The following is a 12262-nucleotide window of genomic DNA, read 5'->3' as shown; positions in this document are numbered from 1 at the left end:
ATACTACCTGTTCACTTCTGTCACCTGGCGTTCTGTCTTCCCCTCAAGGAAGCATCACACACACACACACACACACACACACACACACAAAGAGCGTGTCTTATTTGTCGCAATAAGGTAACTTTATTTCCACAATAGCTAGGGCAACAGGAGATATATTTCAGACTCAGGAAATATAAAGCTAATAAAATGGAATTTTCACGCTCTCTGTCCCATTTGCCCCATTTTCCCTGCTCTTGGAAAAATATGGGCTTCTAAAGAATTTACAGAATGTTTTTCAAATGACATTTTATTTAGAATATGTGTGCTGTCTGGTTATCTTCTAGCACAATGCTTGGCACTTAGGTGCATGGTAAGTGTTTGTTGAATTGATTAATAAATGATTCTGCTAAAGAGTGTTCATTTTTTATTGCAGAACAAAATTAATCACATAGTACTAAAAGACCTACTTGATCCAATAAAAGAACTCTATGAGGATGTCAGAAGAAAAGCCTTAATGAGATTGGAATATGAAGGTCTGCATAAGAGTGAAGCTATCACAACTCCTGGTGTGAGGTTTTATAATGACCCAGCTGGCTATGCAATGAATAGATATGCATATTATGTGTGCTACAAATGCAGAAAGGTATGCTATAAATTATACTGAGAAGTTTTAAAAACTAGAGCTTACCTATATGATTAAGAATTCAAATTGTACGGTGATATCTAATTATTCCATCTTAAGCCTGAAGTTAAAAATAAGATAGCTTGGTACAATGTTTCCCAATGTTTCCAGTAAAACTTGTTTACTTAACTTGTTTGGGGATTCTTTATTTAACCTGAACAAACTTTTCGAAACATGCAGTATTTCTGTATACAAGCTGCTTCCCATCAGTAATAACCTGTTGGCCCAGGGCAATTTCTTCTCGAATAAACTTCTCTCACTTGACTCTACTAACCATTCCTTCCTTAGAACTCTTAATTCCTTGGCTTCCAGGACAACACACTCTTTTTCTGTCCTCCTTCCTTTCTAGTCATTTATCTTTAACTACTTTTTTTTTTTTTTTTTTTTTTACCTACCCCTTACGTATTTGTTTTCCTAGAGCTCCATTCTTGCCTACTTAATAAATACTTCCTTACCTTGGGTGATCTCTTTTACATCTATACCTTCACCTACCATGTATATGTTTATGACCTCCCAAAATTTTTGAGATTTAGTTACAAATAACCAACTGCGTACCAGACATTTGGATCTCTCACACATACTTCAGAGTTCACATGTCAGGTATTATATTCATCAATCTTGGCCAGGCACAGTGGTTCACACCTGTAATCCCAGCACTTCGGGAGGCCAAGGTGGGCAGATTTCTTGAGCTCCGGAGTTTGAGACCACCCAGGGCAAGATGGCAAAACCCCATCTCTACAAGAAATACAAAAATTAGACAGGTAGGTTGGCATCTGCCTGTAGTCCCAGCTACTTGGGGGACTGAGGCAGGGGAATCGCTTGAGTCCAGGGGGTTGAGGCTGCAATGAGCTGTGTTCATGCCACTGCAGTCCAGCCTGGGTGACATAGTGAGACCCTGTCTCAAAAAAAAAAAGACTTTACCAATCTCTGATCTTCATTGACAAAATCCTATCAATTCTGTCTCCAGATCTCTCTTGAGTCCTTTTTTCTTTCCATTACATCTCCAGCAAACCTAATCATTTTCCTTGGTAATTACAGTAGCCTTCTTCCTGAGCTCGGGTGTAGAACCCCTAATTCCTCTGTTGCATCCCTTACACTGCTGCTAATTAATACTTCTAGATCTAAAATCTAACTGGATCACTCTTCTACTTATAATATGGTAGCCCAGTCTCCCTCTCCAGTCTCATCTCCCAAGATGCTACCATTTGCTCTCCATTTGCTGCCACATACCAAATAACTTGCATTTCCCAAACTCAGCCCTGTCTGCTCACCCACTGACACCCCCATGCCATTGCACAGGCCATTGGTGTTCAAAGGATGCTCTTCTCTACCTCCCCCTGCATATTTTACTCTGACCTGCCACCCCCAACCCCATACACACATGCTGTCACGCAGAGCCTAATCTGTCTTGTCATACCTCAGGCTTCAGCTCAGGTTTCACCTCCTCTGTAACATACCCCCCATCTCACTTCCATCAACACCACCACCACATGATTTTGGTATCTTGCAGGCATCTAGCATAGAACTCCCTATTCTGCATTATGACTACTGGACCACTTATCTCTCTGCCCTACTTGATAAGTCCCATGAGGATAAAGAGTATGTTTTTTCATTTTTCCATCTCTAGTACTTTGCACTTACTAGATACAAAGTTAAGTGGAGAATGAATAAATGAGTGAGAGAATGACTACATGAGAAAGGTGCATAGTCCCCCAATGTAGCAAAAAGAAAATAACAGAGGATGAATGGATGTCTAAGTAGAGAGATGATAGCCAGAAAGGCAGATAAATACATGCACACCCAATAGTGCACATTTATGAAGCTTGTATTGTTACAAATAATAAAATAGTATTTCTGTGTGTTTCATGTACTAAACAGTATAAATGAATATTGTGCTATTACAGGGTAGCAGTCAAATGCTTAGGAAGCCAAGCAGAGGATATAGAAAAGTGAAACAGCTGGAGTAAGCAGTCCCCAAGACAAACCGAAATACTTCCAGGGTTAGGTTTAGCTGGTGAACGACCGTTTATAACCTCTGCATCAATGGATCCTGTCTTTGGACCTGTTTTTCTAGTATAGATAAAAGATTTATATTGACTCAGTTTGTTTATTCCCAATCCGGACATAGCTTTTTGACTATGAGACAATCAGTGCATGCAAATTATCCCAGTTCCTTGGCCTCACTTAATCTCTGCCCACGGCAAATACAGATAAATCACCCATCATGATATTTTTATTTATTCATGATAATTTTATTTATTCAAATTCTATTTATGCAAGTGTCTGTATTGGAAACTGTTGAGTTCCTGCCTATTGCATAACTTTATGAGCAGAATTCTGAACAGAATTATCAAATTTGCCTTTTTTTTTTTTTGAGACGGGGTCTCACCATATCACCCAGGCTAGAGTGCAGTGGCATGATCTCAGCTCACTGCAGCCTCCACCTCCTGGGCTCAAACAAGCCTCCCACCTCAGCCTTCTGAGTAGCTGGGGCCACAGGTCCACACCACCACGCCTGGCTAATTTTTGTGTTTGTTTGTATTTTTGATAGAGATGGGTTTTGCCATGTTGCCTAGGCTGTTCTTGAACTCCTGAGCTCAAGGAATCTGTCTGCCTCACCCTCCCAAAGTGCTGGGATTACAGGTGTGAGCCACCATGCCCAGCCGGCCTTTTCTTCTTAAAAAATGTGTGATCAGAAGATGCTTAAAATTACTTTTTTCTTTCCCATTAGCCTTGGAATTATAATTCTATACTAATTACTTTATGCATATTTTGTTCTACAGTATTATAAATTGGGAACTGCTAAGCATATTTATTAAAACAGTAGAAGGGGTATGTATTTTAATATTTCAAAATGAGAAAAATTTCTCAAACTTTACCCTGAAAAAAGCATAGCTTTTACTACTTAGTATTCTGTTGATATTTATTTGGAATATTATACTTTTTTGTTTTGACAGGACAATGTAACTCCCTACTTTAAGCTTGAATCCATTTGAGAGTCGAAATAGCTTTAGGCCAGGCATGTGGCTCATGCCAATAACCCCAGCACTTTGGGAGGCCAAGGCAAGAGGATCACCTGAGCCCAGGAGTTTTGAGACCGGCCTGGGCAGCATAGGGAGACTCTGTCTCTACAAATAATTAAACAATTAGCCGGGCGTGGTGGCTTGCACCTATGATCCTAGCCACTCAGGAGGCTCAGTTGGGCGGATCACCTGAGCCCAAGAGGTTGAGGCTGTCGGGAGCCATGATTGTGCCACTACGCTCCAGCCTGGGCAACAGAGTGAGAGCCCGTCTCAAAGAAACAGAGAGAGAGGTGGAAGAGGAGAAGAGAAGAGAAGGGAAGGAAGGGAAGGAGGGAAGGAAGGTAGGAGGGGAAGAAAGAAAAAGAAGAAATAGCTTTATTTCTTACCCTGATCCACCCTACATACAGTCAGCAAGCAATATGGGCATGCACTTGGCATTTCAAGGGATGGTCTAGTAGATAATGGTATTTTCTAAAACCCCTAGATCTTACTTTCACTATGCCCATACTGTGTCTCCCATGCCAGAGTTTTCTTTTTTCCTGCTGTAATCTAGATGTGTTTTCTCCACAGGCATATTTTGGTGGTGAAGCTCGCTGCGATGCTGAGGCTGGACAGGGAGATGATTATGATCCCAGAGAGCTCATTTGTGGTGCCTGTTCTGATGTTTCCAGGGCTCAGGTAGGCAGAACATTTTATTAGAAACAACAGTTTAGAAATGTTAAATAGTATTATTTTTTAAACAATAATATGGTGGGAATGTAAATCAGGCTTTTCTCCTCAGTATTTTCTGATATTTGTTCAGCGTTGTATAATTTTTCACATTATTTCATATATATTATTTCCTTTGGGCGATATTTTTATTTTATAATTTTGTCTTCCATGAAATGATCACCATAGTTAAACAATGTAATAAATTTTCTTATTTTCTTAGTTTCTTAAACGTGCAGTGAAACTTTTAGGTTTTCCCCTCTTCAGTGAAATGTTCACAGTACATCTCTGAGATTATGAGAGAGGTTAATTTCATTAATTTTCAGTTTGACCGGCCATAAAACATTAATAAAGAAATTAAGTAGCTTGCTTATTTAAATCAGATAGATTATGATGGAAATGGAATTAGAACTTGGATCTTTGTCCAGACCTTTTGGACAGAGCCACATATTTATTTGTTAGTTTTCAAACATGTGTATCGTCAGTTTTTCAATCAATTTTTAGAGTTATGTAGGCCCTCAAAATATGAATTAAGGAGCTGTCTATGTATATGCCTATCTTAAGTTTGATTGAAATAGTCTCACTATGATCTTGTGTCTGTCTCTTCTCTTTTGCTATAGATGTGTCCCAAACATGGCACAGACTTTTTGGAATATAAATGTCGCTACTGCTGTTCAGTGGCTGTTTTTTTCTGTTTTGGAACAACACATTTTTGTAATGCTTGTCATGATGATTTTCAAAGAATGACTAGCATTCCTAAGGAAGAACTACCACACTGTCCTGCAGGTATGCTTTTAATATTTTAAAATCACGATTATGATCTATTTACCATAGTTTTACGTAAACATTATATGAAAGCTCTGTTTCAAGTGACAGAAACTCAATTCAAACTAGCCTAAAGAAGCAGGAGGAATTCCTTGATCCTTGTAAGCTTATGACTTTCTGGGTGAATTAGGAAGCAAGCTCATCATCGTGAGTGAGAAGTTAGCTGTGACGGAGCAGATCTCTTGGGGAGTGAGAATGAAGTCTACTAAGGATTGGTGAAAAGATGGCTGTTCAGCACTAAAAAGTCATATGAAGTTCAATATTACAGAACCATTTAAAAGGATTCTGTGATTTTTTTTTTTAAGGAAGCCTGGAACCATTGCCATAAAATGAACAAGTGATTTAATCTAGAATGGCTGGGAATCAGCAGTGTAGTGAGCATCAGAAAGTCAAGGGAATTAAAGAAACCACTCAGAATACAGGAGAAATTATTGTCTATGGAAAGCAGGCTGAGGGGAAAGAAGTATGAAACCAAAAAGAAGCTGAAAATACTGGAAGAGGACAGGAGGCTAGTGGCAACAGTGAGGTGGAATACCAGGCTTCACGGAAGTGAGAGAAGTGGAAGGAGAGGTCCGTGCAACCATAGGAGAGAATTTTACATAAGATGTATCTGAAATTAGTGAAAATACATGCACAAGTACATACAACACAATATACCATGTTGTCAAAGCTGGAAAACACACACTGCCATCTGCTGCTTATCAGAGTGCAAGTGATAGACCTCTCCGGAAAACAGCTTAATAGTGCCTCTCAAAATTACCAGTGTATCAACCCTTCAGCACTCCCTCTTCAGGGATATAGCTACAAATGTGAGGACAGTTAAAAAAGGGCAAATAAACAAGGTTATTAACTACAGCTTTGTTATGATAATAAAAATGTATGAACAATGCTAGTGTCCAGTAGGGTAGTGCCTAATAATTACGCATCAGTTTAAAAAAAAAAAAAAAAAAAAAAAAAGAGTGAGGATGGTGTTTCTGTGTGCTGATTTGGAAAGATCTTTAGGAGATAGCATCAGATGAAAAAAGTAAATTAGGCCAAGTGGTGTGACTGACACCTGTAATCCCAGCACTATGGGAGACCGAAGCAGGTGGATCACTTGAGGTCAGGAGTACGAGACCAGCCTGGCCAACATGGTGAAACCCCATCTCTACTAAATATACAAAAATTAGCCAGGCATGGTGGCGGGTGCCTGTAATCCGAGCTACTCACGAGGCTGAGGCCAGAGAATCACTTGAGCCTGAGAGGCGGAGGTTGCAGTGAGCCAAGATTGCGCCACTGCACTCCAGCCTGGGTGACAGCTGTTTCAAAAAAAAAAAAAAGCAAATTGCAGAACAGAGTATGTAGTATGCTGCCTTTTGTAAGAGGGAAAATGAGACTATCTAGTCATATTTGTTTATATTTACATAAAAGAAACCCCTGGAAAGATACTCAAGAAACTAATACTATTGATTAACTATTGGGAAAAGCAAGAAAAAGATGAGGGTAGAGACTAGGGAAAGTGGCTTCCAATTGTGTTATCATTTTTAACATTTTGATTTTAAACCATGTGAAACATGTACTATCCATTTCAAAATAAAGATAAGTAGGGTTTTTTCAAGTATGACTACTTTTTACCATTTGCTCATGTCAAATAAAAATTGTTTTACTGTTTCTCCTCAAATACTGTTTTTTTTAATAGAAGTAGCAGGCTTTGGAAGAAGCAAGGCCAGAATGATGTGAAGCCAGGTTATGGAGGATAATGGACAGAACAGAGATGTGAGCCATGCTTGGAGGGAGGGGGTGATGTGCTGGAGGTCAGCAAGTGAAGGGAGTGTGGAAAGGGCAGTATTCTAGATGACTCTAGATGACTTGAGCTTGGAGGAAGGGCAATTATTGAATGAAAGTTGTAGGTTGTGGTCTGGAAAGAAATAGGAACCAAGAGAAAAATCAGTCACACGTTGTAGCCATATGACCTGGAGGAGCTTGGGAGATAACCAGCCCCCAGTTGAGAAAGATTTAAGGCAAGCAGTGTCTTCAGGGGAAATCTAGATTTTACTTAAAGTTTCCTCTATGTTAAAAAACAGAAATAAGAATGCTAAAGTTAACAATGAAACACTTTTAGAGAACTCAGTGGTGGGTAATAGCTGAGAGAGGAGGGTCAGGTTTCCTCACAGGATCAGGGCAGCCAACACAAAGGAATCACAGGAGGGAGGCAGGGGAGGAGCCAGAGTTGGCAGAAGGAAGGAATGACCTCGGTCCTGGGCATTTTCACACATATTTGCTCAATTTTTACAATCTACGAGTAGATGGTATTATCCCTATGTTATCAAATGGAAAATTGAGGGCTAGGGAGGTTAATGAACTGGCCTAAGAACATACACTGAGATTGAGGTATACTCTCCGCCTCACACATCCCTCCAACTCATCCATTCATTTAGAGAACTGGAATAGAATAAAGGAGATCCCACAGGGATGTGAGTAGGGAAGATGGCCATATACAGTTTACTTAGAAGGACAGAAGAAGCAATTCTCTAACCACTCTCAACCCTGTTAATTCTAATATTTTTAGATAATCAGTCTTCATCCATTCAAGCTGCTATAACAAAATACTGTAAACTGGGTAGCTTATAAACAGTGGAAATTTATTCTCACTGTTCTGGAGACCAGGAAGTCTAAGATCTAGGAATTAGCAGTCGAGGTGTCTGGTGAGGACCCACTCTCAGCCTCATAGGTGGCGCTTTCTTGCTGTCGTGGAAGGGCAGGGGGCCTTTCCTGGGTCTCATTGATAGGAAGAGCACTAATCCCATTCATGGATTCCACCCCATGACCTCATCACCTCCCACAGCTCCACCTCCTAACACCATAACATTGGTGTTAATGTTGTAGTCTCAGCAGTGCACCAAGATATAACAGTCTCTCATTGTCTGAGATAATGCCAGGAGTTCTTTGCCCTACCTCCAAGAAGATTAAGGAGCACAGATACAAGGGTGAGGTTAGAGCGAAAGTTTAATAAGCAAAAGAAGAAAGCTCTCTGCCAGCAGAGAGGGGGGCCCAAACAGGATGCTCCCTGTGAGGCTAGGGCCCAGGGTTTTTATGGACTGGAAAGGGGAAGGAATGTGCTTAGTCTGTGGGCTGTCTTGGCCCGCAGCGTGACTCAGCTTGGCCCGGGACCCTGGCCCAGGAACCCACTGGAACCCACTGGAGCCCACTGTGCCTATGCCCACAAAAGGAGACAGCCCCCTGACTATACAAAGGACAAAGGCATTTCTATCCCAGGTCTTGTCCTTTATCTGATTGAAGGTTTTTCTGTCTGTGCAGCTGTGGGCATGTCTTTAGGCACAATGCCCTGTGCTAGTTCCCTCATCGGTGCCTGCAGCTTGACTTTTTTTCCCCAACTGCTTTTTATGTTATATGGGGATGAGGCACTGACCTGTGGACCTGGGGCTCTCTGGGGACCCTTCCCTTGCTATCTACCTAAGGCAAACTAACTCCTTTCATTAACACGTCAGTATATAAATTTGGAGGGGCACAAAAACATCCAGACCATAGCATAATCCCTCTATCCATTTCTTTCTAAAGTATTTATTGACTACCTTCTCGTGCCAGGATACTTAATCTTCACAGCACCCCATGAGTTAGGTATTGCTGTGTCTATTTTAAAGATGAGGTATCTAAGAATCAGAAAAATTAATTTTACTTCAGTTTCATATCTACAAAATGAGGATAATCGTTTCTGCCTCCTATGACTGTTAAATGGTTAAGTAGCTGATATACTAGAACAGTGCCTCAGTAGTAAGCACTCAGATGTTTGCAGGTGTGTTTTCACTATTTTTGTTTCTCACCACCATGTTGGATTATGAACACCTTGAAGATGGGAGCCATGCACTTTTCATCTTTAATCCCAAGTACCTAACAATGCCCTTCATATATTAGGCATGCGGTAAATATTTGTTGAGTAAATGACTCATTTTTTCCTTGAAAAAACCCAAGGGCTGCAGTTTGTGTCACCACCATTGATATGTTGTGTATCTGAACTAGATCTGCCATTGAGTGTCCCCATCCTGCCCACTCTCCCCCACCCACTGGTGGAGTGGGCACCAATCTGCAGTGTGATTTGGAGCAGGAGCTACTGAACTACTTTCTAACAGGAATAATTAACTTTCTAGCAAACCTCTGGCATCCTCCCATGCTGACCCATCCTGAGGTCTGTGCCTGCATTTGTCTGAGGTGGCACTCATTGCCACTCTCATGCCTGTTGGCTCTAACCTGAAGTTGACTTCTCTGAGATTAGCTGTCTTCAGTTTGACACTCTAATGTCTTGGTCTTACTCTTGTACGGAACTTACTTTTTATTCCTCTAGATCAGGCCTCAGTTTGTGGTTGTTCAGTAATAGTAGTAATAGCCAGCATTTATTGGGTATTATACTGTGCGGTCTAAGAGCTTTATTTTTTTTTTTTTTTTTTTTTTTTTTTTTTTTTTGAGACGGAGTCTCGCTCTGTCGCCCAGGCTGGAGTGCAGTGGCGCGATCTCGGCTCACTGCAACCTCCGCCTCCTGGGTTCACGCCATTCTCCTGCCTCAGCCTCCCGAGTAGCTGGGACTACAGGCGCCCGCCACCACGCCCGGCTAATTTTTAGTATTTTTAGTAGAGACGGGGTTTCACCGTGTTAGCCAGGATGGTCTCGATCTCCTGACCTCGTGATCCACCCGCCTCGGCCTCCCAAAGTGCTGGGATTACAGGCGTGAGCCACCGCGCCCGGCCAGAGCTTTATTAATGCTAGCCTTTTATCCATCATGGTTTCCTTCTCTTATGTCAGAAATGTTTTTAAACCTAGAAAAGGTAAAGTAAATGAGACGTCATTCCTCATTGATCAGTGTAAGCTCATTCCATCCAATCTCATGATATTTTTCTCTCAAGCACAATCAGAACTTAGATTTATTATTTTGAAAACTAGCTGTAGAAAACTAATGCAGAGTTCCTATTCCTTCATCTACTATTAAATAGGGACTCTGCTTTCAAGTATAAGCCTAGCGTGTTTTTCTGACAAAGTAAGCCTCCTGGTTTCTAAAGGAACTAAAAATCTTTTCTAAATGATATGAAACCCATGACGTGAAGCACATTAATATAATAATTTTCTTTTTTAAAATACTGTTTTTGGTACATTTGATAGGCCTACTTTGATTATTATCAACAAATTCATATCTTCCCCAAAGTGTTTTTTCCACATTGTATTTTATAATATTGTTCATGTTTTTAACCTGATCAACTTTCATTTTCCTGCTAATATCCTTCAGGTACTTTTAAAAATTACAGGATTCATTGGCCTTCCCATTTTACCAGTGTGTGCTTTTTCATCAGCAAAAATAAAAGGGGAAAACATGGCTTCTTTAAACTTAAATGTTTTTACTTATAGAAAAACATTCTACACAAAAATCTCCCTGTTTTCTATTCAGAAAAATAATGTTCTGCCAGACTAAATTGAGGGGATTTGTGACCTTTTTTATTCATTACTCTGTTTTAAAATGATATATCTGATGCATTTATTAATAGAAAAAGATCTGTAGCTCGAAGTGATCCTCTCTAGGCAGGATATAGTGAGTAAGGGACCCCATCACTTCTTCCATTATACATATCTGTGTTGAATTTTTTATAGTGAACATTTTTTACTTTTGTGATCAGAAGAAAAATTTCTAAATGTTATATTTGTATAACCATAGTCATGTTATTTCTTTGAGTAACCTATCAGTGATTTATATTTCTGTGAGGTTTATATGTGTGTATTCTTAAAACATTATTTTCCTTTGCCTCCTTCAAATTTATACAGGTCCCAAAGGCAAGCAGTTAGAAGGAACTGAATGTCCACTCCATGTTGTTCATCCACCCACTGGGGAAGAGTTTGCTCTGGGATGTGGAGTGTGCAGAAATGCCCACACTTTTTAGAACACGCAGATCCTTTGTCTACAGAGAGAAAAATTGCCTTCATCCCCCAAGAGGATGTGGTGAAGTTTAAACTCTGCTCAGGATAAGGACGGGACCATTTTTACATCCATGAAAATGAACCATTCACAGTGCAAGAAGGATGCCAAATACCATGTACATAATTCTTGCTATGAAAAGTTTCCCCATTATTTTGGTTTATCTTCTTTTGAACAAATGACATCAAACTTGTGAGGTGTTTGCATGTGGCCATTACCGTCATTGGCCTGTGAAGCATTGGACATTTATAGATAATTGATATAAAAGAATCGCCATGCCCATGGACTAAGAACGATGCTGGCTTTCAAGCAAAAAAGAAAAATAATCATTGTTTATTGTATACTGCCTTTTTGTAATCCTGTACAATTGCATCACGGGTGGGGATAAAAAGAGGAATATTCTGGTTTATTTCCTAGACTGTTATTTAAAAAAAAAAAAATTGTGTTAGGACAGCATATAAATGTAATAAGTATCACACTGTATATAAAGATATCAATGTTTGTCCTGTATAAGAATTACTAAATTACAAATGCAATTTCATTTAAACTTCTAGGTTAAGTTTGAGCCTGAAATTTTAATGAAGTGCAATACTGAGTGTGCCTCATCATCTTGCAGCTGTAAACATATTGGAATGTACATGTCAATAAAACCACTGTACATTTTTATACAGTGATAAAGTCTACCACTGTGGGAGGTATTGTTTAAAAAACAAAATTTGAACACCTTTAAGGTCTAAAAGTCCAGTTTTCCTCAGAAAGAAATTTACTAACACAACCCATTCATAATTTTCAAAACTGTTAGGGAAAATAAGAATAGTAATGAAGTGCAATGTTGGAATCTTAAATCCTAAGCAGAAGATCATAAATATATATATATATATTCTTAGGTACATATATTCATACCAAAGACAGAAGAAAGCATTTAGGAAATTAATCAACTTCTATTTTAACTAGCAGCATTTTTAACTTTTATTTATTTATTTATTTATGAGACAGGGTCTTACACTGTCACCCAGGCTGGAGTACAGTGGCGTGATCTCAGCTCACTGCAGCCTCCATCTGGGCTCAAGCGATCCTCCAGCCTCAGCC

The 12262-nt window shown here is 39.7% G+C and overlaps 1 protein-coding gene across 20 annotated transcripts in view; it reads left to right on the top strand.

Moving 5' to 3' along the window:
* MYCBP2 (MYC binding protein 2) overlaps positions 1–11856 on the top strand; it is a 283201-nt gene extending 271345 nt beyond the window's left edge. For all 20 annotated transcript variants that reach the window (XM_055360105.2, XM_055360102.2, XM_055360098.2 and 17 more), the window contains 4 exons: positions 416–625; positions 4258–4365; positions 5016–5181; positions 11023–11856. In XM_055360105.2, the coding sequence (XP_055216080.2) occupies positions 416–625; positions 4258–4365; positions 5016–5181; positions 11023–11138 (600 nt within the window). In that variant the 3' untranslated portion in view covers positions 11139–11856. The remainder of the gene's footprint in view (positions 1–415; positions 626–4257; positions 4366–5015; positions 5182–11022) is intronic.
* Positions 11857–12262: the final 406 nt, after the last annotated feature.

Source organism: Gorilla gorilla, chromosome 14 (assembly GCF_029281585.2).
Source record: "Gorilla gorilla gorilla isolate KB3781 chromosome 14, NHGRI_mGorGor1-v2.1_pri, whole genome shotgun sequence".
NCBI classification, from domain to species: Eukaryota; Metazoa; Chordata; class Mammalia; order Primates; family Hominidae; genus Gorilla; species Gorilla gorilla.
Note: the sequence above shows the minus strand (reverse complement) of the source record. Positions and strands in the feature narration are given on the sequence as shown.